This window comes from Pan troglodytes, chromosome 15 (assembly GCF_028858775.2).
Source record: "Pan troglodytes isolate AG18354 chromosome 15, NHGRI_mPanTro3-v2.0_pri, whole genome shotgun sequence".
Lineage (NCBI taxonomy): Eukaryota > Metazoa > Chordata > Mammalia > Primates > Hominidae > Pan > Pan troglodytes.
The window spans coordinates 14,605,187-14,632,833 of NC_072413.2; the positions used below are offsets into that span (position 1 = coordinate 14,605,187).

General features: G+C 43.6%; 1 protein-coding gene across 1 annotated transcript in view; it reads left to right on the forward strand.

The window, feature by feature from the left end:
• LOC467535 (sodium/potassium/calcium exchanger 4) overlaps nt 1-27,226 on the forward strand; it is a 158,536-nt gene extending 131,310 nt beyond the window's left edge. The window contains 2 exon segments of the mRNA XM_063792772.1: nt 22,912-23,078; nt 26,900-27,226. Coding sequence (XP_063648842.1) covers nt 22,912-23,078; nt 26,900-27,091 — 359 coding nt within the window. The 3' untranslated portion in view covers nt 27,092-27,226.
• The last annotated feature ends 421 nt before the right edge of the window (nt 27,227-27,647 follow it).

A 27,647-nucleotide genomic window follows, 5' to 3' on the forward strand; every position in this document is an offset into this window, starting at 1 on the left:
GAGTCTAGCCCCGTGCCGATGTGCACATGTCGTGTGTTGTGAAGGACAAGCTGGGAGGCCGGCTCTGGAGTGCAGGAATCCTGGGTTCAAATCTCAGTTCTGCCACTCACCAGCAGGGTGAGTCGGGGCAAGCTCCTTCACCTCCCTAAACCTCCATTCCTCATCCACAAAGTGGCGGATGACGGCACCTACCTCCCAGGATTGATCTGAGTAGCAAATCAGATACTTTAGTCAAGGTCTGTGCACTGTGTCTGGCACAGAGTAGGTGCTCAGCAAATGTTAGTGTGAATCCTAGTGTGCTTTAACCGTGTGGCTTCTGTTATCCTCTCCTTTTGGGACTGCAGTGTTCTAGAAAGATCATAGGTTCCAGAATCCCTGGGGGCCTGGGACGATCGGTCATTCCAGGGCTCAAGGAGAGGGAATTATCGTGTACCAGGCACCTGTTATGTGCCAGGTCTGGGCTTCAGGCACTTAGCAGACAAGATGATCCTCTCAGTCAGTAAATAGTTAGGGCCCAGGCTCTGTTCTGGGCTTTGTGGATCAGGTAGGAACAGGACAGCCATGGTCCCTGCCCTCTGGGAGCTTCTGGGCTTGCAGAGCAAATCTGAGCAGATGACCACACAATGTTCTTTATACACTGTCTCCCACCCCTAGCATACAGCTGATAAGTGGGGAGGCGGGAGGCCACAGCCTGCTCCCTCCTCGCTGACCCCAGATGAGGGGTCGCTGGGATTGCCGGGGTGGAGCCCGGCAGCATCAGCAGGACCCAGCTTCGGTGCCCACCTGGCCTGATGGTGGATTTACAGGTGGACACCCAATACAGGCAAACTCTTCCCACTTTAGACCGCAGAGGCTGGTAATTAGGCCTCCCAGGAGTGGGTGTGGGTGGGGGGAAAAAGAGGAAGAGGCGCTTTCTCCCATGGAAACCATGGTCTGCAGTGCTGGCACCGCCCTGAAACGGTCGGCAATGACCCTGAGCCGCAGCCCAGCTGGGAAAGTCTCCTGGTGCAGCTTGTTTCCTTGTTGTGGTGCATAGTCTGGGGGATCTTGTGAGCCTGCTGAGGCTGCTCCCTGGCCTGCCAACAGGACTCTCTCCTGCGTCCATAACGGTAAGGAAATCACATTGTTCTTACCAGGACGCTGGCCTTTGTGGCCACTTTTATTATAGCAGCCAACAAACAGCTACTGGGGACTTGCCATATGTCAGGCACTAAGCAGGAAATGGGGAATTCTTCTATTGCTCTGTAATTCTTATATTAGTCAGCTCAGGCCGTCCTAACAGAATGTCACCGACGAAGCAGCTTAAACAACGGAAATGTATTTTCTCACATTTCTAGAGGCTGCAAGTCTGAGATCAGGGTGCCAGCATGGTTGGGTTCTGTGTCCCTCTTCCTGACTTGTAGACAGCTGCCTTTTTGTTCACGTGGCCTTGTTTGTTTGTTTGGTGCATGCATGTGGAGAGAGATCTCTCTCTTCCTCTTCTTCTGAGGCCACTATTGAATTAGGACCCCACTCTTAGGACCTTAATTACCTCCTAAAAGCTCTATCTCCAAATACAGTTACATTGGGGGTTAGGACTGCAACATATGAATTTGGAGGTGGGTAGGGGGAGGAATAATTCAGTTCATGGCAGGATCTCACGGGGCATCTGTGCGCCATGCCGTTTTCTAAGAGCTTTGCATGTATCCCCTCATTCATGCCTTGCCACAGAATGAGGTAGGGATGCTTATTATCTCCACTTTACAGAGAAGGAAGGGGAAGCACAGAGAGATGATTGCCCATGGTCACCCAGAAGCTCTGCAGGTGCAATGAGCCGGGTTTCTACCCCGAGCACCAGACACTATCCACTGAGTACTGCCTCTTCATTCCAGGCACTTTCATTTAATCTTCACAGCTGCTTTGTGAGGGAGGAATATTATCCTCATTTATAGAGGCGGAAACAGGCTCAGAGAGGCTGCGGGGCTTCCCGAGTCACACAGCCATCGTGTGACTTTTCCACTCTGTGCTTCCCAAGCTGTGAATACCCTCAAGATCTAGTCCAGCCGGGAGCAGAGTCCCAAAGCACCAGCCCAGAGCTGTCATGAAGCCAGCACATGGCCTTAGGTATGTACCCTCAGCCTGCGATGCAGTTTGGCTCCTCTCAGTGAAGAAACCACGGGATAAGTGTGTGTTTCACAAAAGTCCAGGCCCTTGGAAGTTCTTAGAACAGTAACAGCAGGTAAAACGCACTAAGTACTTACTCTGGGCCAGACAGGGTGTTTTATTTTATTTTTGTTTATTTATTTATTTTTTGAGACAGACTCTCACCCTGTCTTCCAGGCTGGAGTGCAGTGGCATGATCTCCGCTCACTGCAACCTCCACTTCCCAGGTTCAAGAGATTCTCCTGCCTCAGCCTCCCGAGTAGCTGGGATTACAGACACATACCATCACACCTGGCTAATTTTTGTATTTTTAGTAGAAACAAGGTTTCATCATGTTGACCAGGCTGGTCTCGAACTCCTGACCTCAAGTGATCCACCCACCTCGGCCTCCCAAAGTGCTGGGATTATAGGCGTGAGCCACCATGCCCAGCTGAGACAGGGTGCTTTATACATATTAAGTCATTAAACCCATTAAAACCCTAGGGAGGTGGATAATGTTATTGTTCCCATTTCACAGGTGAAGAAACTGAGGCACAGAGAGGCTGAGTTGCCCAGGGTCATACAGGAGGAAGGGACAGAGCTGGGATTTACACAATGGCCTCTGACCCCAGACCCCAGATGTGCTTAGGGGACAACACTACCACCCAACCAAAGGACTCTTTGCTCTTGTTTTCTTGGGAGCTTGTAAGGGAATTGGTTTCCTCCGTCTGGGATGCTAGTCTTCTAGTGTGTGTGCAGGGTGCTAAATAATTTGTGTGTGTGTTGAGTAAACTGTGTTGAATTGGGTTGAATTAAGGGCCTTTGGAATCTCACATGCTGTCTTCAGGGCTTGGATGGTACCACCCAGCCTTCTCTTCTGTTATTATAGCAAAACCCGGAACAGGCAATCGGAAGATTTCAGGAAGCTTTTAGAGCTTTTCTCCCCATCCACCCCCATCTTCTTCAGTTTTAAATAGCTCTTGAGAGGGCTCTACTGGTGGGGAGGAGAGAGGTCTTTGTGGTCCTTTTAAGCTCAGAAGGCGGCACTGCAGAAATGGAACTCTCTTAACACTCCGCCTTCCTGTCCTTTCCTCTTAGCGTCTCGGCACGTTGGTGACAGCAGTGCGGGAAATGGGGATGCTGTGGGCTCATTTACATGTGCAGTTCCATACACAGTTCTCGTCTGTTCCAGGCCCCCAGAGACACACAGCACTTTGTAGTGAAAATGATTTTGTTCTTACCTTGGTCTCGGAAGCCACCGGAGAAATTGCACATTCGGTTGACTGTCTCATAAGTCAAGGTCAGAATTTTAAAGGAGCTTCCTCTTCAGTCACTCTGTGTGCGCAGAGGTATCAGTTCTCAGACAAATTAGAACAAAAGCTGGCTGAGCATCCTTATTTTTTCATATAACAGGTCGTTTTCACTTATCATAATATTCATTCCTTTAAAGTATACAATTCAGTGGCTTTTAATATAGTCACAAAATTGTGGAATCGTCATCAACATCAGTTTCTGAACATTTCCAACACCCCAAAAGGCACCCCTCACCCATAACTGCCCTTCCCACCTCCCCCGACCCCCTAGCAACCACTAACCGACTTCTTATGTCTTTGGACTTATCGATTCTGAATATTTCATATAAAGAGGATCATGCAATTTGTGGCCTTTTGTGACTGGCTTCCTTCACCTAACATGATGTTTTCAAGGTCCAGCCACGCTGTACTATGTGTTGGTACTTTATTCCTTTTTATGGCTGAATATTCCATTGGATGGATCATGAATGCCACATTTTATCCATTCATCAGTTGATAGGCATTTGAGTGGTTTCTACTTTTAGGCTATGAGTGGGTTTTTTAAAAGACCAAATAGAGCATCGTAGAAAAGAAAGCTCAGTATTTTTTATCGAAATGAAAGCAATATTCTTTTAAGTTTTCTGTGGTTAGCAGTAAACAGTCTCTGAATACTAGAGGGATCTTGGGAATTTTTAGAGTGGCCTTCTTATATTCCAAAGTGGGAAACTGAGAACCGGAGAGGACCAGCGGCTTGCCCAGGGGACAGTCTTGACCAGACAGAACCAGGCATCCAGCCCACCTGCCCTGGAAATCCACTCCGTGCCACCCGTCCAGCCAGGCCAATATAGTACATGCTGGGAGTGGGGAGATAAAGACCTGCCCGGGACCACGTGTCAGGGTCCTGAACAAGAATGCCAGCAATGAAAGCCCACCCAACAGATCTTCGCATGCCAGCAACAAGAAGCCCACACAAGCCTCCTTATGCTAAAAGAGGGATTTTTAAAAATAAGTTTACAGGGGTGTGCTGATGCTATAGCAAAACCCAGCATCCCCCAGCCCTGCTGGACAGTAGCAGGAAGGTGGTCGGTCCAGCCTCACCACAATTCTGCTTTTCAAATCAGAGATCTAATTTGAATCCAGAACTTTAACTTCTGGGAGATGTCACCGTTAGCTTTCCAGCCTCTGCAGATACACTGGAAGGAGGCTGGAATATGGGGGCTGCCGAGGATGTCACGCTTCATACATCCCCTTACACAGGCGTTGTAGTGAAGCTGAAGAAAAGCAGTGAAGCCATCTTAACAGTGTCTTCACATGGACCAGACCCAAGGGCCACCAAGAAACCTGTGCAGCTTTTAGAGCATCCTGGGGGAGGCGAAGGAGGGCAAGGCCCCAGCCAACAACTGCACAGCAGAGTGTCCTCCAGCAAGCACCTGCTCTGGCCCCAGCACCGTGCCTGACATCTTCTATTCAGTACTTAGAGTGTCCATGGAGCCCTGCTGGGTAGCTGGTATTTATGGTATCCCCATTTCCCAGATGAGAACAACGTGTTCCCTGATTCTGTTGGTGTCTCTCTGATGCAGCCTCGATTTAATGCTCCCCAGGGCCTCCAAATTCAAGGTGAGGCCTTCAGAGGCAGGGCAATATGCTTGGTGCTTTTTGCATTTCTTTCATCTGCCCAGCGGTCCTTGAAGTGGGTGGGCAGGGACAGTTATCACTGTCTCACAGGTGAGGACATGGAGGCCCAGAGAGATTAATGGCCCCCCTAGTGCCACACCATCAAGAGTAATGGGACAGGACAACTTTGTCAGAAGCCTTGAGATCCCTGCGGTGAGATGCAAAGTGGGCCTTAACTTCAAGTCATCTTTAGAATGAGGGAGCTGGTGCTTCAACCCTGACATCCTTCCAGCTCTGGGACCCATTTACATCCAGTTGCAGAGCAGCCACAGAGCTTCAGGGTGGGGGCTGTGGGAATGTCTGCAGTGCTGGGCCGACAGTCCCTGGAATGGGGTTCCTGGGATCGGATCGGCACCAGCCGAGGGAGCTCTGGGCCCGGCTTCTCCCTTGATGGACAGAGCCTGGTCTGCAGCTCCGCTCCTTCCCTCCCCACGAGGGCAGCTGCTTCGGCGAGGAAGCATACACAGGGTCCCCGTGTCACTTGACTGTGCCTGTGTGAGAGGGAGACCAAGCCAAGGCTGCCTCCCCTAGGAAGGCCCCCTCCCGAGCCCCGAGAGCTCTCCAGGCCTTTATGTGGTGCTGCCAGGGAGGCGTCTCTTCCTGGGCCTTCGGTCTCTCTGCACCACCCCCAGCCCAGACAGCCTACACCTGTGTGTGGCACTCAGCTGGGCCTGCCTCTGACTTTGCTGATACCTGATGTTTTTCCTCACATCATCCCTTTCATTCTTCCTCTTCCCCACAAACCTCAGTGTGACAGCTCAGTTCAACAGCAGGTCTTGATGTCTTCTGCTTTCTATTGGGCTTCTCTTTGCCCCTCTAATGCCCTGAGGGTCATCAAAACCCGCCCTGCAGGAGGTAGGACAGTGTCGCTAAGAGGCCTTAGCATTGGACACCCATGGAATTGAGTCCTGAGTCTGCCACTTCTAGCTGTGTGACTTTGGACAAGTTACCTGACCTCTCTGAGCTTGTTCTAGTCTCTGTAAAACAACCCAACCCAGTGCTGACAATAGTAGGTACTCAGTAAGCAGAAGTTAACATGGTTAATATCAGCAGTAGCTGGAATTAGAGTGCTGACTCTGCACCAAGGACTGTTCTAAACACGTCATGTTTGTTGGCTCATTTTCAGTCTCACAGTAGCACAGTGGGGTGGAGATTCTTGTTATCCCCATTTTATAGATGAGAAAACTGAGATACAGAGAGGCTAAATGCTTTCCTAAGCATCCTAATGCTGGCATATGTCAGAGCTGGGATTTGAACCTGGATACCTAGCTTACTGTTTACCACAAAGCTGCAGTACCCCTTAGGCAATCAATTTAATAAGTCTAAATTTAATGGTACAAAAAAATAATAAAAATACCAAAAATTAGATTCTAAAGCTTATTCACCCCAGGGAAGAAGAGACTGGGAAAACTTCAGTGCTTCACATAAACATAGGAGGATTTTTCTGTTTAGATCGAATCTATGAGCTAAAAGTATGGGGCTCTAATCTGAAAGTTGACACCTGCCCACTGGTAAGTAGCAGAGGGACTTCCATGGGCCCTGAAATAATAGGATTCAGAGGGCAGGCAAGCTGTACAGTACATAGGACCAGGATTTAGACTCTGAAGGCCTGCATTCGAGACCTGGTACTATCTCCCATTGTCTATGATGCTTCAGTCAGTCACTGAATTTCACCAAACTTCAGTTTATTTACCTGTGAAACAGGAAAAATACTCCCCAATGCTCATATGAGGAACAAAGAGAGTATTTATGAAAACAACCTCTGAGGTGTGAGGCACAACACAAATAGTGGTCAATGGTGAGGTGGTCATTCATAATCCAGCCTTGATGGTACTCCAACATCCACCTGCATCTCTCTCCCTCCCCACAAAGGCCAGCACAGAGGCCACTGACTGAGAAAGCAGGGTCTGTTTGTGGCTCTGCCACTAATCTTATGTGAGATTTTGGGTAGTTCATTAACCTTCATGGGACTTGGTTTTCCTCTTTATAAAATGGAGTTCACCAAGTGGGATTTATTCCAAGAATGCAAGGTTGGTTCAACATACAAAGACCAATCAATGTGATATATGCCACATTATTAGAGTAAAGGATAAAACCAGATGATCATCCCAATAGACACAGAAAAAGCACTTGACAAAATCCAACACATTTTCTTGATGAAAACACACTCACAAATTAAGGAATAGAAAGAAACTTCATCAACCTGACTAATGGCCTCAACAAAAACCCCAAAGCTAACATCATACTTAATGGTGAAAGACTAAAAGCTTTCCCCTAAGATCAAGAGCAAAACAAGAGTTAAAAGTGGGTCTTGGGAATTTTTAGACTAGTTTTCTTATATTCCAAGGTGGGAAGCTGAGGGACAGAGAGGAGAGGTGTCTTGCCCAAGGGACAGTGTCGACCAAATAGAACCATCCAGGCAACTTGCCCTAGAAATTCACTCCATGTTGCCCTCCAGCCAGGCCAGTGCAGCATGTGCTGGGAGGAAAAGTAGGAGGTAAAGGCCTGCCTAGGACCATGTATCAGGGTCCTGAACAGAATACCAGTGACAGAAGCCCACCCAACAGATCTTCATAGGCCAGCACAGAAGCCCACACAAGCTTCCTTATGCTACAAGGGGGCTTTTAAGAATAGGTTTACAGGGGTGTGCTGATGCTGCAGCAAAACTCAGCATCCCCCAGCCCTGCTGGACGTAGTGCCTCGCCACTTCTATTCCACATTATGCTGAGGGCTCTAGCCAGGGCAAATAGGCACCCAGATGAGAAAGGAAGCAGTAAAACTTTCTGAATTCATGGATGACATAATCTTGTGTGTAGAAAATCCTAAGGAACCCACACAAAAATAACACTATTAGATTTAATAAACATGCAGGATACAAGATCAATATATACAATTCAGTTGTATTTTAACACCTTAGTCATTAACAATCTGAAAATGATATTAAACAATCCCATTTACAATAGGATTTAAAAGAATAAAATACTTAGGAGTAAATTTAGCAAAAGCAGTACAAGACTTGTATGCTGAATTACAAAACATTGTAGAAAGAAATTAAAGACAATCAAATAAATGGAAAGATGTCCTGTGTTCAAGGGTTAGAAGACTTAACGTTTTAAAAATGATAATAGTCCTCAGATTGATCAGATTTAATGCAATCCTTATCAAAACCCCAGCTGACTTTTTTGCAGAAACCGACAAGCTGATCCTAAAATTCATATGGAAATGCAGGGGACCCAGAATAGCCAAAACAGTCTTTAAAAAGAACAAAGTTGGAGAACTCAAACTTCTGCCTTCAAAACTTACTACAAAGATAGAGTAATCAAGATTGTCTGGCACTGGCATAAGGATAGACATATAGATTAATGAAATACAAATGGAAGTCCTGAAATGCACCTTTACATTTCAGGCCAATTAGCTTTTGACAAGGGTAATGACAACTCACTAGGGGAAATAATACTCTTTTCAACAAATGGTGCTAGGACAACTGGATAACCACATTGAAAAGAAGTCTGATCCCTACTGCTCACATTATACAAAAGTTAACTCAATATGAAACAAAAACCTAAATATAATAGCTAAAGGTATAAAACTCTTAGAGGAAAACATAGGTATACATATTTGTGACCTTGTGTTAGCCAACAGTTTCTAACCACAGAATGGGAGAAAACATTTGCAAATCATGTATCTGTGTGTGTGTGTGTGTCACTTAAAACTCAACAATAAAAGACAATCCAATTTGAAAATGGACAAAAGATTTGAACAGACATTTCTCCAAAGCAGATTATACAAATGGCTAATAAGGGTATGCAAAGATGCTCACATCATTAGTCATTAGAGAAATGCAAATCTAAATGAGATATCATGATGAGATGCCATTTCACACCCACTAGAATGGGTATAATCCAGAAAAGGTAGACAATAACAAGTACTGGTGAGGGGATGGGAAAATTGGAGCCCTCATACATTGCTGGTGGAAATGTAAATAGTAAGCATAGGCCAGGCGCGGTGGCTCACACCTGTAATCCCAGCACTTTGGGAGACCGAGGTGGGCAGATCACGAGGTCAGGAGATCGAGACTATCCTGGCTAACATGGGGAAACCCTGTCTCAACTAAAAATACGAAAAAATTAGCCAGGCATGGTGGTGGGCACCTGTAGTCCCAGCTACTCGGGAGGCTGAGGCAGGAGAATGGCGTGAACCTGGGAGGCAGAGCTCGCAGTGAGCCGAGATTGCGCCACTGCACTCCAGCCTGGGCACAGAGTGAGACTCCATCTCAAAAAAAAAAAAAAGGTTAAACATAGAGTCACCATATGACCCAACAATTCCCCTCTTAGTTCTGTATTTAAGAGGGATGAAAATATATGTCCACACGCAAACTTATACACAAGAGTTCATAGCAGCATTATTCATAATTGCCAAAAAGTAGAACAATTCAAATATCCATAAAGTGAAGAATGGATAAACGAAATGTGGTATACCCATATAATAGAATATTATTCAGCCCTAAAAAGGAATGGCATACTGATAGATGCTACAATATGGATGAGCCTAGGAAATATATGCTCAGTGAAAGCCAGACACAAAAGCCCCAATGTTACAATTCCATTTATATGGAATGCCCAGAATAGTCAAATCTATAGAGACAGAAAATTAATTAGTGGTTACCAGAGGCTGGAGGAAATGAGGAATGGGAATGACCGCTAATGGCTAGGGGTTTCCACTGGGGCGATGAAAATCTTCTGGAATTATATAGTGGTCATAGTTACACAACTTTCAAATATGCTAAAACCTGTCTGCTTGCACATTCTAAATGGGTGAATTTTATGATACGTTAATTATATCTCAATTGCTTTTAACTGGAGTTATTCTAGAGTGGTGGTCCTCAAAGTGTGGTCCTAGGACTGTCAGCATCAGCAGCACCTGGGAACTTGTTAGAAACACAAATTCTTGCAACTCCCTTCTCCTCTAGTCCTGCCAAATCATTGTGAGTATGGTGATCTAACAGGCTTTCCAGGGATTCCGACTTACACTCAAATTTGAGAACCATTGCTTCAGAATCTGTGCTCTCCAGGTCATATAAGTGCTCTGAACTCCCAGGTCCATGCAAATCTACTCTACATCATCCAGTGATGCATGCATCCCCGCAAACCACAGGTTAACCACTCCCTTAATTGGAATGTGGAATTCATTCACTGTCCACATTAATTTGCTTGAGGTTTTTCATCAGCAACTGCATCTGTTCTTAATTTTTTTCTCCAGTCTGATTAGCCATCTGTTTTGTTACAGTTCATTTTCAAGACTTTTTTTTTCACATAATTAAATTGTAATTTTCTACTTCAAAAGAGAAATCTGAGAGCTTAGTGAAAGGAATGACGGCAGCCCTCCATTCTCTTGTTGATGTTTGTGTGTCAATCGGAGTCCGTGATGAACATTCCACTCCAATATTTCACCCAATGAGATGGAATTGGGGGGCCAGGAGGGGTTCCCAATAGTGTAGGGGAGAATGTCCATCAGTATAGGCATTGTCCCATCACCTCTGCGGCCCCCAAAACTCTATTATTTCACACATGAATTAGTCCAGACTCCTAATGTTAAAGAACCCCTATTCAGGCTGGTTTAAGCCAAAAAGTTCACATGGTGGCAGGTTCCCTGAGAAAGTCTGCCTTCTGGCAAGGCTGGACCCAGGGTTCAGAGGAAACGACAAGACACCATCCATCTCTCAGCATTGCTTTCCCCTGGGTTGGTTTTATCCCTGTGTTGGCTTTCCTCCACCTAAGCTTACATCCCTTTGGGTTAGCCCCATGCACAGATGGTGCCTCTGTCTCTTAAGGATTGCATTCAGCTGCATGTAACAGAAAACTCAAGTGACAGAGCCTTAAACTCAAGGATTTTATTTTTCTCATGTAACAAGAAGTCCTGAGAGTAGGGAATCCTGAAGCTCTAGCATCAGTATCCCATTACTGTTGTCCATACTCAGCTGGTGACTTTTGTCCTCAAGGTTGCCCACTGGCCTCTGCAACTCCAGTGACTCCCTACTCCTAGCAGGGACAAGGAGGACAAAGGGCAGAAGGCTCATACTACGGAGTCTCCTTCTCCTTATCCAGAAGAGAATGACTTTCCTGGAAGCTCCACCAAATAGACTTTAATTTGCATGTTGTGGTCCAGACCTGTCCATAGCCACCCCTACCTGCAAGGAAGCCTAGGAAATTAAGATTTTTAGCTGGGAACCTATTGTCTCAAGGAAAAGAGAGTTCTGTTAGTAAGGAGGAAAGGGCAATGGGTATTAGAGGCAGTGATTCTTGGCAGAATTCCCAAGGTTGACCCTTGTTATATTACAAACCCAACCCAGGGCCTATGTAACCCCATAATACCAGGAGGTCTAGGAGTCCTGTGTTGGATTCCCAGTACCTAGAATAGTTCCTAGCATGGGGAATGAACACACTAAATATTATGGAATACATGATTAGCCAAGCTTGACTCTCATACCCACCCAGATGTCAAGGAAAGGAGTCAGCCCCTGTCTAAACTACATGAATTTAATGTGGAATAGAGGGTTGGTTCCCTAAAGGAAAATTGGCATGCTGTTACCATTAAAGGGGAGTGGATGCTAGCCAGATGAGAACAATGAATGCCCTCTACAACCTAGAATTGCCCAAAATCTGGAGAGACCAATTCACATTAGCAAAAAGTGAAAGTCACTTTATGAAGTTAACAGTGCGTATTAAGTCTGTGTTCTTATTTTCTATATTCTTGATGCTCTGGCATCTGAGGCCTCCCTGCCTGGGGAGAAACTTCCCTTCCCAGGGCCCTTCAGTTCTTATAGATAGCAAACAGCTGCCTGCTGGGAGCATGACTTTCATGTGCAAAGCAATCAATCCAAAGCCCTACTCTGAACTGCTTCCTCCATCTGGCTCTTATACTCCAGGAGGCAACATTCCTCTCTGCCTTAGTCATCCCAGGGCAAGGTACAGACAACCAGATTCAGCCCCAGAGCTCCCTGAAGTTATTCAGTTCTCTTTTTTTAAATTTTTCATTTCCATAAGTTTTGGGGGAACAGGTGGTATTTGGTTACATGAGAAAGTTCTTTAGTGGTGATTTGTGAGATTTTGGTGCACCCATCACCCAAGCAGTACATACTGAACCCAATTTGTCATCTTTTATCCCTCACCCCTTCCCACCCTTTCCCCCGAGTCCCCAAAGTCCACTGTATCATTCTTATGCCTTTGGATCCTCATAGCTTAGCTCCCACTTATGAGTGAGAACATACCATATTTGGTTTTCCATTCCTGAGTTACTTCACTTAGAATAATAGTCCCCAATCCCATCCAGGTTGCTGCAAATGCCATTAATTCATTCCTTTTTATAGCTGAGTAGTATTCCATCATATATATATGCACATACACCACGGTTTCTTTATCCACTCATTGATTGATGAGCATTTGGGCTGGTTCCACATTTTTGCAATTGCGAATTGTACTGCCATAAACGTGTGTATGCAAGTAACTTTTTCACATAATGACTTCTTTTCCTCTGGGTAGATACCCAGGAGTGGGATTGCTGGATTAAATGGTAGATCTACCTTTAGTTCTTTAAGGAATCTCCACACTGTTTTCCATAGTGGTTGTCCTAATTGACATTCCCACCAGCCTGTAGAAGTTACTCAGTTCTAAGGCTGCATACTCACCCTCCCTTGCCCCATGAAAGCCACAATAAAGGCTTTTGCCCACACTTGCCTCTCACTCCTTGTTCCTCCTCACCAGCACTGGTGCTTCCTCATGTGGCCCCATGCGGCACACCCTGCCTCCTGTTTCTAGTTTTTGTGAGTACAAAAAACCTTTTTTTCATGACCATCATTTCTATACCTCTGTGTCTTACCACACCTGATTAAAACAAATTCTGGCTACATTTAAAAACACATTTGATGTGGGTTTGGCAAACAGTGTGCATTTGAGCATGAACTTAGGACTCAAGGACTTGAAAGCAGAACCTTCAGGATATTGCTAGGACTCAGAAATCTGTGTGTGAACAAGCCCCCCAGGTAATGTGGCTGTTCAGTTGGTTTTGAGAACAACTGGTTTAGTCTCAGTCTCTCATTTGGAGGATGAGGAAGCCAAGGCCCAGCCTGGTGGGCAAGTCTGCTCGGGAGACCAAATCCTGGGGCAGGAGATTGCATGATGAGCTCAGAATTAAACCGAGGAGCGAGATACTCTTGGCTAGCATGGATTGAAAAGCTCCTCCCTGCTGTTTCTGTCTTCGTAACTCTATTGCTTAGGATTCTGTGGTTACAAGTATCAAAACTAGCTAGATCTTGGTTTCAGCAGGAAAGGGGACTTTATGAGAAAGTTACAGAGGTGTTTCCTGGAGCCAGGGCAGAGGTGCGGATGAGTCTCAGGACAGCTGGAACCAGGAAACATGATCGGGCAGCCCCTATCTCCCCATGCTCGTCTCTGTCCCTGATTCATCTCCTGACCTTCAGACCTGCTGACCTGCTGCTTCTGCCTCTCCTCTCCTGATTTCACAATTTTAGCAACATGCACGCTGAAATTGGTTCCAATTTCAGCATCCTCAGGGACAGGCTCTGATTGACTCAGTCTGATTAGAACTACCCTTGGGCTAGTCACAGGCAGGAGCACAAATGTGCCTGGGAGAAATGATCCCATCTCATCAGGGGAGCTGGGCTGGTTCTGCCAGAGGTGTCCCGGGATTCTTACTGAATCAGAACTCCTGTACCCAGGCACCTCTGTAGGCAGCATCAAAACCTGGGACAGTTTTCAAGGCTGTCCAAGCCTCTTTACCTTGATCAAGTGCAACTGGGTTCTCTAACTTTTCCATTCCAGTAATGTTTCCTGGTGATCTGGTCTCTTGGCATAAGTTCAGGAAATATCTAACTTCATCAGCATAATATGTGGGGCTTCTTTGCTGCTAATGAGCTTTTAGATGGTGATGATCACATTCATTATGTGGGATTTTAAAAACATGTTATGTTCAGATTATCTTTTCCTGATTCTGAGCGGGCACTTGTAGCCTCCCATACATTAAATATGTGTTGAGTTCTGCCATGAGTCAGGGGCTGGGCTGGGGGCTCTGCTCTCTTCCACAGCCATGCAAGAATCCAGCAGGCCCCTGCCTGCGAGGGGCTTCCAGTCTAGCTTCAGAACTCATACAAGTGACTTTCTTCCAAGCCAGACATTGAGAGCTTTGGGCTGACAGCTCCATGCCACATTTGTTTTGTTGTTGTTGCTGTTTTCTTTTGAGATGGAATCTTGCTTTATTGCCCAGGCTGGAGTGCAATGGTGTGATCTCTGCTCACTGCAACCTCCACCTCCCGGGTTCAAGCAATTCTCCTGCCTCAGCCTCCCAAGTAGCTGGGTTTATAGGCACCCACCACAACGCCCGGCTAATTTTTTTGTGTGTGTATATATATATATACACATATATATGTATATATACGTGTGTGTATATATATATACACACATATATATGTATATATACGTGTGTGTATATATATATACACACGTATATATGTATATATACTTGTGTGTATATATACACGTATATATGTATATATACGTGTATATATACGTATATATGTGTATATATGTATATATACGTATATATGTGTATATATGTGTATATATACACATATATACGTATATATACGTATATATACATATATACGTATATATACATATATACGTATATATACGTATATATACATATATACGTATATATACATATATACGTATATATACGTATATATACATATATACGTATATATACGTATATATACGTATATATACATAAATGTGTATATATACGTATATATATACATAAATGTGTATATATACATACATATACGTATATATACGTATATATGTATATATATACGTATATATATACATATATGTATATATACGTATATATATACATATATACGTATATATACATATATGTGTGTGTGTATATATATATATATATATATTTTTTTTTTTTTAGTAGAGACAGGGTTTCACCATGTTGGCCAGGCTGGTCTCGAACTCCTGACCTCAAGTGATCCACCCACCTTGGCCTCTCTACTAAAAAAAAAATATATATATATATACACATATATATGTGTATATATACGTATATATATGTATATATACGTATATATACACATATATACGTATATATGTATATATACGTATATATACACATATATATGTATATATGTATATATATACGTATATATATACATATATACGTATATATACGTATATATACATATATATGTGTGTATATATAGACATATATATATATATATATATATATATATATATTTTTTTTTTTTTTAGTAGAGACAGGGTTTCACCATGTTGGCCAGGCTGGTCTCGAACTCCTGACCTCAAGTGATCCACCCACCTTGGCCTCCCAAAGCACTGGGATTACAGGCGTGAGCCACTGTGCCCGGCCTATATTTGAACCTGTGTCTTTATTGATATACGGTCCTGGTAGTAATGGTGAGATGTGCCATTTACTGAGACTCTTCTATTGACAAATAGTATCATGTTCCCAAGTCCCCAGTGTACTGTTGTCACCCCCATTTTACAGTAAGGAAATAAGGCTCATGAGGACTGCTCCCCCAGTGACCCACAGCTGACGAGCTAGTAAACTGGATTTGAACCAGGTCAGATGCCAGACCTTTAATGTTGCTTACCTTGTCTTTGACCTTTGGGCACTGCGCTTCAAAATGCAGAGCAATTAGGTAACAAGGCAGTAAACAAAATGCCCAATTATGCAGAGCAGGCTGTTAGAATAAGAACGTGTACCACCACCTGCTAATTGTATGGTCCACACTGGTGCAGAAGGCACCAGGAGCTGTTACCAGCTGTGTTTGCAACCCAGTCGGGAGAGGTAGAGATGGTGGATTCAAGTAGTAAGGCTATGGGTCAACTTGGGTAGAGTTTCAATAATTCATAAATTCTTCAAAACCAAAGCAGTTACAGAAGGGAGAGATCACCATGGGCTGGCGGGGTTAACGGCTTTTCAGAAGAGTCAGAACATTGGGGAGGCTGAAGAGAGGCCAGATAGATGGAAGGCTGGGAGTTGAGAGGGTTGCACAGCACTAGCAATGGTGTCATTTAAGAAATCATTGCCTAATCGAACAGAGACCAGCACGAGCACCATGGAAGGTTTCCACACCGTGACCATGACCTACAGGAATATTTTATACACATACCTGGAAATATGAAAAGGAAACCAGTTTCCTGGAGTAATACTGAACTCTCACTATGTACAGGAACTCTATTTTCTACTTTTTTAAAAAAGAAAATGCTGGTTGCCCTTCACTAAATTGATTTCACCATCCTCTCCTGGATCTCATCCAACAGTTGAAAAACATAGCAATGGAACGGTTCAGTTGAAGCACTGTTTCTTAGGAAACAATGGTGGGCCGTGACACTGGCCACGTGGGTGGGGCCAGATGGGGGTGGATGTTGAAACCGGATGCAAAACCCATAGCAGGCAAGAAAAAGACAAACACCTCATGCAGTTTGGTGTCTGGGAACATATGAAAATTATCCTTCTACTGTGGCGTTTGTATATACCCGCAAAGACATTCCTGGGCATTTAAGCATCCAAGGTTACAATTCCCCAAAGCGAATTCTTCCTCTACATACGGAGTTTTCTGTTAATTCTAGAAATACACTAGGCCTTCCTCAGCAACCTAGATGAGTTGGGATGTGGACTCACCAGAGAAGAACGTGGAATTTTGGACAAACCAATCAAGGCAGGAAAACTTTTGGCCATTTGTACAGGGACTACAAGCTACAGAAAGGTGTATATAGAGAAAGATCTAGAAAGAGATGGATGGATTTGCTTATTTCAAGCTAACCATATTCTCTTGGCTAATTATTATAAGCAGCTGATTTTTTTTTTTAGTAAAAATACTTTTAATGATTTAGGAAGATTCTAGCACAAATATTACAGAGCAAACACAGCTAGTGCCAGTCTACTTTGCAATTTTTAAAATTGAGATGTAATTTATATGCCATAAAATTCGCCCTCATAAACTAATTCGTGGTTTTTGCTATATTCACAGAGCTGCGCAGCCATCACCAATATATAATTCTAGAATATTTTTATTATCCCACTTTCATAGTCCCATGAGCATGACTGCCCATTCCTCTTCTCTTCCATCCCCTGGCAACCACCAATCTACTTTCCGTCTCTATGAATTTCCTATTCTTGACATTTTATATAAATAGAATCTATCAATATATGTCCTTTTGTATCTGACTTCTTTCACTTTGTGTAATGTTTACAAGATTTGTCCATGTGGTACCATGTATCAGTGCTTCATTCCTTTTTATGGCTGAATAATATTCCTTTGTATTTATATGCCACATTTTGTTTATCCATTCATCACTTGGTTAATATTTGGGTTGTTTTCATTTTTTGCTATTATAAATAATGCTGCTGTGAACATTTGAGTAAAAGTTTTGGTATGGACATATATTTTTATTCTTTTTGGGTAAAACTAGGTGTAGAATTTCTAGGTCAAACTCTTTGAGAAACTGTCAGACTGTTTTCCAAAGCAGGTGTACCACTTTACATTCCTATCAGCAATGTATGATGGTTCCTATTTTCCCACACCCTCACCAATACTTGTTATTTATCTTTTTTATTCTAGTAATACTTGTGGCTGTGAAATCGCCTTGAATTACATTTTCCTAATGACCATTTTCTTTGGAGAACTGTCTATTCAAACACTTTGCCTTTTTTAAGAAAATTGGGTTTTTAAAATTGAGTAGTAAGAGTTCTTTACATATTTTGGACAATAGACCCTTATCAGATATATTATTTGCAAAATGATTTTTTTCCATTCAATAGGTAGTATTTTCACGGTCTATCTTTTCCTTTTTTTGTTGTTGTTTTTGTTGTTGTTGTTTTGTTTTTCCAGACAAGACCTCACTCTGTTGCCCAGTGCAATGGCAATCATAGCTCACTGCAGCCTCTAACTCCTAGGCTAGAGCAATCCTCCCACCTCAACCTCCCAAGTAGTTGAGACTAAAAGGCCATCATGCCCAGCTAGTTTTTGTATTTTTTGTAGAGATGAGGTCTCACTATGTTGCCCAGGCTGGTCTTGAACTCCTGGCCTCAACCAGTCCTCCCACCTTGGCATCCCAAAGTGCAGGATCGTAGGCATGAGCCACTGTGCCCAGCCTTTCTTTCCTTTTTTTCTTTTTTCTTTTCTCTTTTTTTTTTTTTTTTTTTTGAGACAGAGCCTTGCTTTGTCTCCCAGGCTGGAGTGCAGTGGTGTGATCTTAGCTCACTGCAACCTCTGCCTTCTGGGTTCAAGTGATTCTCATTCCATTCCATTCCATTCCATCCCAGCCTCAGCCTCCCAAGTAGCTGGGATTACAGGCATGCACCACCACACCCGGCTAATTTTTGTATTTTTAGTAGAGACAGGGTTTCACCACGTTGGCCAGGCTGGTCTTGAACTCCCAACCTCAGGTGATCTGCCCATCTTGGCCTTCCAAAGTGCTGAGATTACAGGCATGAGCTGCTGTGCCCAGCCCCAGCCTCACTTTCTTAATAGTATTCTATGAATCACAAAAGTTTTTAATTGTGATAAAATATAATTTACTTATTCTTTTGTTGCTTGTGATTTTGGTGTCATTTAAGAAATCATTGCCCAATCCAAGGTCATAAAGAGTTATGCTCATGTTATTTTATAGTTGTAGCTCTTATATTTAGGTCTTAATCATTTTTTAATTCAATTTTTGTGTATGGTATAAGACAGAGCACCAGTTTCATTCTTTTGCCTATGGGTATCCAGCTGTCTCTGCACCATTTGTTGAAAAGATTATTGTTTTCCTATTGAATTGTCTTGATACTCTTGTCAAATATCAAGATATTAAATGCCTGGGTTTATTTCTGGACTCAAAATTTTATTCCATTCTTATGCCAGTAAATGTCGAGTCCATAAATAAACCTTTAAATATCTGGGTTTATTTCTGGACTCATAATTTTATTCCATTCTTCCAGTAGCAGTCTCTCCTGATTACTGTAGCTTTGTCCTAAGTTTTAAAATCACAGTGTGTAAATTTCCCAGCTTTGTTTTTTTTTTTTTTTTTCCAAGACTGTTTTGGCTATTTGGGGGTTCCTTATATTTTCATATGAATTTTAGGCTCAGCTTGTCAATTTCTGCTCAGCTACCTGGGATTTTGATAGGGATTGCATTGAATGTATATGTAAGTTTGGGGAATATTACCGTCTTAACCATTTTAAGCCTTCCGATTCATAAACAGGATTTCTTCTCATTTATTTAGGTCTTCTTTAATTTCTTCCAATGATGTTTGGTAGTTTTCAGCATACAAATTCTCTACTACTTTTGTTGCATAAATGTTAGGTTTTTAAATTTTTTGATGGCATTGTACATGGAATTGTTTTCTTAATTTTATTTTTGAATTGTTAATGTAGAAAAACACAACTGAATTTTGTAAATTTATTACGTATCTTACAAATTGGCTGAACTTGTTTATTAGTTCTAATAGGTTTTTATGGGTTCCTTAGAGTTTTCTATATACAAGATCATGTCATCTACAAATAGGGATAGTTTTACTTCTTCCTTTCCAATCGGAATCACTTTTATTTATTTTTCTTGCCTAATTTTCTTGGCTATAATCTCTAGTTCAGTGTTGAAGGAGTAAGAGCAGACATCTTCATCTTGTTTCTGATTTTGCAGTGAGGTGGGGAGGGGAGGGTTGCAATAGCTTTCAATCTTAATCGTTAAGTATAAGTGCTAGCTGTGGGTTTTCCATAGATGCCCTTTATCCAGTTGAGAAGGTTCCCTCAGTTCCTAGTTTGTTGAGTGTTTCCATCAAGAAAGAGTGTTGAATTTTGTCAAATGTCTTTTCTGTGGCAGTTTAGAGGATTGTGTAGTTTTATCCTTTATTCTATTAATGTAATGTTTTACATTGATTGAATTGTATATGTTAAATCAAGCTTTCATTCCTGGGATAAATCCCACTTGGTGGTGGTGTATAATCCTATCTATATGTTACTGGATTCCAGTTTGCTAGAATTTTGTTAAGGATTTTTGCATCAATATTCAGAAGGGATATTGGTCTGTAGTTTTCTTTACTCTTGATGTCTTTGTCTGCATTTGGTATCGAAGTAATACTGGCTTCATAGAATAAATTGGGAAGTGCTCCCTACTGTTCTATTTTTTGAAAGAGTTTGAGAAGGAGTCATGTTAATTATTCTTTAAACATTTGGTAGAAGTCACCATGAAGCCATCTGGTCCTGGCTTTACTTTAAGGGAAAATTTTAAATTGCTGTTTCAATCTTGTTTTAAATCTATTCAGATTTTCTGTTCCTTTCTGAGTCAGTTTTGGTAGTTTGTACCTTTGCAGAATTTTGTCTGTTAGGATTCTTCATAGTATTCCCTAATAGTTTGTTTTATTTTTGTAATGTTCATAGTGATGTCCCTGTTTTATTCCTGATTTTAGTAATTTGAATCTTCTCTCTGTTTTTCTTGGTCAGTCTAGCTAAAGGTTTGTCAATTTTATTGATCTTTTCAAAGAGGCAACTTTCAATTTCTTTGATTCTTTGTATTTTTAAAATTTTCTATTTCATTTATTTTCACTCTAACCTTGATTCTTTTCCTTCCTTCTGCTTTCTTTGGACTTCATTTTCTTTTCTTCTTTTATTTTTCTTAAGGAGAAAGGTTTGGATATTGATTTGAGATCTTTCCCTTTTTTAATATAGGTATTTTACAGCTATGCATTCCTAAGTACTGTTTTCACTATATTCCATAAGCTTTAGTATGTTACATTTTTTTGATTCATCTCCAAGTATTTTCTAATTTTTTTGTGCTTTCTTCTTTGACCCTTTATTTAGGAGTATGTTATTTCATTTCCCATGTATTGGTGAATTTTCCAGTTTTCCTTCTGTTATTGGTTTCTAATTCTGTTCCATTGTGGTTGGAGAACAGGAGATTATCTCCTGTTCTAGGGTTTGTGGTTGTTACTCTTTATTATTGTTGCTTGTTTAGTGACTTTTCTAAACTAATTCTGTAAAATTCATATTCTTCGTTGTGTGTGGCCACTGAAGTCTCTGCTAGGTTAGCCTAGAGGTCAGCTAATGATTAGACAGAGAATTCCCTAGGTTCCTGGATCCAATCGTTCTCCCAGTCTTTGCCAAGGGACTCTGTATGTGTTTTGGGGCATGCCTCCAACACTCAGGCGGGTAGTTCACAACTCTATAGTAGCCTTTCCTCCTTATTTGCACAGAGCCTCAAAGTTAGGCAGAGATGAAAGCTTACAGCAGTCTCGAGTCTTTCCTGAGCATGTGAAGAACCCTGGGCACAGCCCTGTGCATGCTCATGGTCTGTTAGATTCCCAGAGATATCTAGGAGCTTTTCAAAGCCCACTGTGGATGTCTCATTCCCCAGCTTTTCCTTTTATGCTTTTTGGTTAACCTATTGTTTGTCCCAGCTGTCATCTGCCACTTCCAGCAACATGATTTAATAATTGCCTCTAATTGTTTTTGACAAACACCTCCAAGTAAAAAGCTATTCACACTGGGTAAGCTCAGATTCTGGTAAAATAGAGACAGCCTTGAAAGTGGAGTCTTCTAAGAAACCACCAGACAGGTCAAATAATAACAATTCTGTGGGAATGAACTTGGGAGGTCCTCCAACCTTGTTCTGCCCCCTCTTGTGGCTGCTAGCCTGCTGTTTTTCAATGTGGTTGCATGCTGCTGGATTTCAAAACTACTCCAGACCTGGCAAGAAGGAATAAAAATAGGGAAAGTTAAAACTCCACAGAGTTCACTGTTCTTACTAAGGTCCAACTGATTTTTTTAAATAGATATTCCCTGGATTGCTGCAAACCTTAGGTTAATTCTGGAGCTCTGAAAACGTTGATTCTGACAATTTTTTGCTGTTGTTCTCAATGCTTCTACAAAAAATAAAAATTGCAGAAGTCCTTCCTCCACCATTTCATTGACGAGCAGGCCAGCTTTTAACCTGCTTGTGCACACCTATATTCAGTGGCTTATTAAGGAAACTATGCTTACACTCAATGGCTTATGAGGCCTCTTTTCCTCCATTGAATTGTTTCTGGATTCCCTTGGTAGGGGCCAGTGAGATCTGGACTGCAGCCAGGGCACACATTTAGTCTTGCACCAGTCTTGACTACATGACCTTGGGACAAAGGAGCTGAGATTTCCAAAGCACCTGCTGTGTGCCAGGCCCCGTGTGCTGGGTGTTTTATGTACACTCTGTCACATCATTCTTGCAACAACCAAGAAGGAGATACCTTTCTCATTTAACAGATGAGGAAACCAATAAGATGCAAAGCACTTAGCACTGTGCCTGCAGCACATGGCAAATGCTGGATGTGTTGATTATTGCTGCCCTGTTGTTGTTACATCTAAGTTATTATTGTCAGAGGAGGAAGTAGAGTTGGGATTCTCAAGGTCCTTTGACTTCCAGCCCAGGGCTGTCTGTCCCCAAAGCCCAACCATAACTCACATCCCCATTCCAACTCCTCTGGGTGAGTCTGTTCCCCCTCAGCCTCACTTTCCTTATCCTGTCAAATGAAGGATTTGGAATGACTTAAGTTATTCAAGCAACAAACACTTACTGAATTGTCTTGCCACTTCCAGGGTGACATTATGGAGTTCTGTGATTCTGCAAGGTCAGTTGCCTAGAGTCACATCGGTGGCATTCTCTTATTTAGCTTGAAGACTAAATCGACAGGTAGACTGGCAGGTGTGTTACCCAGTGTCTTTCTCTCCCCCTCCTTTCTCACTCTGCCCCTTCACCCTGCAGAGGCCAGAGGGGACAAGGTCAAGTGGGTGTTCACCTGGCCCCTCATCTTCCTCCTGTGTGTCACCATTCCCAACTGCAGCAAGCCCCGCTGGGAGAAGTTCTTCATGGTCACCTTCATCACCGCCACGCTGTGGATCGCTGTGTTCTCCTACATCATGGTGTGGCTGGTGAGTGGGGGGAGCAGGGGGTGGACTGTGTGCACAGCCAGGGAGAGGTGGAGAGCTGGGTTCAAGGCTAACCACAGGTACTGCTGTGCCACCTTTGGGCAAGTCACTGGCCTCACTGACCACAGCGTATTTCTCAGTAGAAAAGGGTTTGAATGAGGTGCATGACTCTGTGTCAGGTACCCGGAATGCAGAGACACAGCACAGTGCCTGCCTTCGAGTGTGAGGGAAGGGAACCAACCTTTGCACAGGCAGCCTAAATCACACTGTTCTGGTGTTACAGGCAGAGCAATATGACAGGTGGATGATCACCAAGCCCCCTTGGTTTCCAGGGTCCCAAGGGAATGTGAAGGAAGGAGACTGGAGTCAAGGGAGATGAGGTTGAACACAAGGCAGCTTGTTCCTTGCTCCTGCCCAGGAATGCTCCTCCCCCCACCGATGTGCTGGTGCTGGTTTAAGCACTTCATATAAACTCTTTCTTATCCTCATAACAGCCCCATGGGATGGGTGCTATTATCTCCATCTAACGAATGGGGGAAATCGAGGCATAGAGAAATTGAGTAATTTCCCCAAGGTTACACAGTTAGTGAGTGCCAGAGTTAGGATTAGGACCCAGGTATTGATCTCCTAAGCCCATGATCTCAACTACTACCATAAGCTGCCTCTCAGTTTGCTACTGGACTTTTCAGATTTCGTTGGATGGGAGTTTTGCAGGCAGAGAGGCATTGGTGTAGCTCCTCATAAGCTCCTATGGCCATACAGGACAAGTCCCCATATAAACCTTTCATCGGCTGGGCTGGGCTGGGTCAGGCCACACAGGAGCCTCCTTCCCCACTCTCTGTATACCACCTAATGGGGTCCCTTCTTCTCCTCCTCATTCCCAGGAGCAAAGAGAGGGGAAGCAGTTCCAGCATAGCCGCAGTTCTGTTGATTGTGAAACTCACTCTCAGCCCCTTACACCCTAGTGGTTAACATCGAGTCCCTTTATTCTCCTCCTAATGCCTGACACCAGCAGCAGAGAAGGCAAGCGATCTTGACATGAGAGACAGCAGGGCCAGTAAACGTTCCATGCTGGCCCAGGGGCCACCTTTCCCTTAATTCCAGAGAAACCATGTCGTTTGGTGGGGAACAAAGGATCCTGGATCACATGAGAACAGCGCTGAATCCTAGTCCTACCTCTTGCAAACCACAGAAGCTGGTGACTCCCTCTATGAAGTGGGGGTGATCATCACTCTCTTACAAGGCCATTGGGAGAATGAAAAGAGAGCCCAGCACATTCTAGGCACTTGGCCAATCCTGTCTCTTCCCTCCCCCCAACCCAATCACGCCTTCCCCCATCTCTCCCAGAGCATTACTGGAATTCTAAACAATGTATGGGAGCCATTTTGCCTATGCTTTCCTGAAATCCCACCCTTTGGCCGGCTCCCTCACCTCAGATGCTTCCTCAGGCTGATCGGAGACCTGCCGCAACCTCTGTGAGTGTCCTTACTCATGCAGCAGCCCTCCTGTCCCTGTGGCAGAGCCTCCCCAAGACACCAGCTGGTGGAAGGTGCTGCTCCCAGCCTGTTCCCTTTCTCCCTTTCTTCTGGTACCTGCTTAGAGCTCTGTATCCCAAAAGGAAGCTCAGGACGGACTCTGTGACTCCTGGTACCGGCTTAGAGCTCTGTATCCCAAAAAGAAGCTCAGGATGGACTCTGTGATTGTGTTTTAGTGAATGAAACAAGTCATGTAACTCAGGAGAGGCAGAACCACTCCAAGCCTCCAGGACCCCAGCATCTGCCCCAGCCCCAGGCACTCACACTTGGAACACCCTGGCCTTGGTTCAGCTGAATGGGGGACATGGGGACACTTGAACATTCAAGTCCCCCAGGACCTCATTCATGTCCCTCCTGACCACTCCCTTTCACACCCTACTCCCAGCCCAAAACAGTTTGGTTAGACTGTGTCAGAAGCATCCAGTCATTAGCCGCTTATTGAAACCAACAGCCAATTAAGGGTGATTACCTGGTAACAGTCAGATGATCATGAGCGTTGCTGAATAATACACAGTTTGGCCACTGAGTAGTGTGATTTCTTATAGTGCCCTTCTTGTGTTGAATTAGTGTTGTGTACATTATACCCAATTTCAACCTAATCTTACTTCATCTTGTTCAAGCATTGTGATTTGAGTTTGCAGCATGGCTGGTTGCTCATGACAGTAAATATTAGCCATTTTCACCATGAGATGCAGCAGTGCTGTTTCCATGCTTCCATGATGAAGATTAAAGTTCCCACAGCCCACTCCATATAGGGGATGGGGAAGAAGATTTGGAATTAGTTACTATCTAAACTCCCTAGAGACTGGGTGTGGTGGCTCACACCTGTAATCCCAGCACTTCGGGAGGCCAAGGCAGGAGGATCACTTGAGCCCAGGAGTTCAAGACCAGCCTGGGCAACATAGTGAGACCCTGTGTCTACAAAAAAATTTAAAAAATTAGCCAGGCGTGGTGGCATGCACCTGTAGTTGCAGCTACTCAGGAGGCTGAAGTGGGAGGATTGCTTAAACCCGAGAGGTTGAGGCCACAGTGAGCCATGGTCAATCCATTGCACTCCAGCCTGGGCTATGGAGCAGAGCAAGATCCTGTCTCAGAAAAAAAAAAAAAAAAAAAAAACCTCCCTAGAAAAAGATGGCAATCAGAGATAAAGAAAACTGTGCCTTAAGTGAATTGGATTTGCAATTTTTAATTTTTCTGAATAAAATTAAAGGCCAGTTCATCTTACATTTTAAGGAAAGGATCCAGCGATTTCTCTTACTGAAGTGTATTTCCAAAAACAACATTACAAGTAAAAAAAAAAGTATTTCATGACATTTGAGTGGGTGAATCAGGAAGATCAAATTAATGAATATGTGAAATTCTTCTCTAGTTACAGAAAATAAACATATGATTAAATCAGTTCTGCTAATTTTCAGTGAGACAGGATACTCCAACCCCCACCACCTTGATGTATAAACCCCACCCTTGTTTCTTAAACCAGGGTCATGGGGTCACAGGAACCACTTTGCTGGGGCACTCTTACCTATGGGTTTGAACTTCAAATAGCCTCATTCTGGGGGAGTAGAATGGCCTTGACAGTAAAAGTCTATAAAGAAGGCAGTGTCCACGTTAGCCTTGATCTCTGCCTATGAAAGATGTGCCCACCTCAGCACCCTGCGCTTACTTTCACTATGTCCTGGTGAGGCTCCAGCAAGCAGTGAAGCCCCACCTGTCCATCCCCTGTACCTCCAACTTTTATTAATACATCTCTCACCCCCAAGGCTTTGGAAGAATGATTCTTGAATATCAGTGTCAAAAGGGAGAGGCCTTGGAAATGGATTGTCCATTTCCCCAGAACACTTGTGCAGTTGGGGAAACTGAGGACCAAAGAGAAGAAATGACTTCTGTAAAGTCACACAGACAGTCAGGGCAGAGCCAAGACCAGCTGCCAGGGTCCTGGACTTGAATCTGCTTCCTGGTCTGAAGCCTGAGTGTCGGAGGGCTCAGAGGGCCTGGGCATGGAGTCCAGGGTAAAGCAGAGTTCATGTGGCATCCATGGTCCTGAGCACTCTGGATGGTATGTGCACACTCAAGACCTTCCTTCCTTCCATCCTTCCATCCTTTGGCTTCTTAGCCTCATAGTTCAGTGGGGTTTTTGTTTTGTTTTGTTTTGTTTTGTTTTAAAAGAGGCAGCCCCAGTAATTCTAAAATAACTGTTTCCTACACTTACAGTGTCTCTAATACTAGGAATATTTCTTTAGTCCACACACTGTTGGTTGAGAGTTCATGTCTCCACCCCACATTCTGCAGGTGACTATTATCGGATACACACTTGGGATCCCAGATGTCATCATGGGCATTACTTTCCTGGCAGGAGGGACAAGTGTTCCAGACTTCATGGCCAGCTTAATTGTGGCGAGACAAGGTATGGATTATGCCCCAGCCCTCATAGTCATGCAGTGCAGGTCACTGTGTCCTCGTCCCTGCCTGGCTTACAGTTGACCAAGTTGTGGCTCTTATGACTGGCAGTTGTCAAGTCCTGCTATGGAGAAAAAATGCGACATCTAGAAAGCATCATTTATTAGATTCCATCCACAGAGAGAATGCTACCAAGATGAACTCCTCCAGACCTCTATCTAGAAGCTTTTGCTAGTGTGGTTGTATAAAAACAAAAATGTTCTGAGGTCAGCAGTCAATGTGAGTTTGAACAGAGGCCAAGCCCAGACTTTATACAGCAAATGAGCTAATAACAAGAAACATTCTGGTCCCAGAAAGGCAAAGCACTGGCATCCTATACATCCAACTCCCCCATTCTTCTTCTGATCTCTAGAACGTGTATAATGTTTTGGTTTGTTTGGTGGTTTTCGTTTTGGGCTTACTACATGGCATGGGCTGAGCAACACAAGGAGTGAGTGTATGAGCTTTGATGGTGGAACAAAAGAGCTGTAACAAGTGCTGGTTTTACTGACTTCTCCTTTTCTGCTAGCCAGGTAGCATCCCAGCATGGACATCCACAGATCTTCCTCACAGCACAGAGTTTGAAAGTATAGGGATGGGG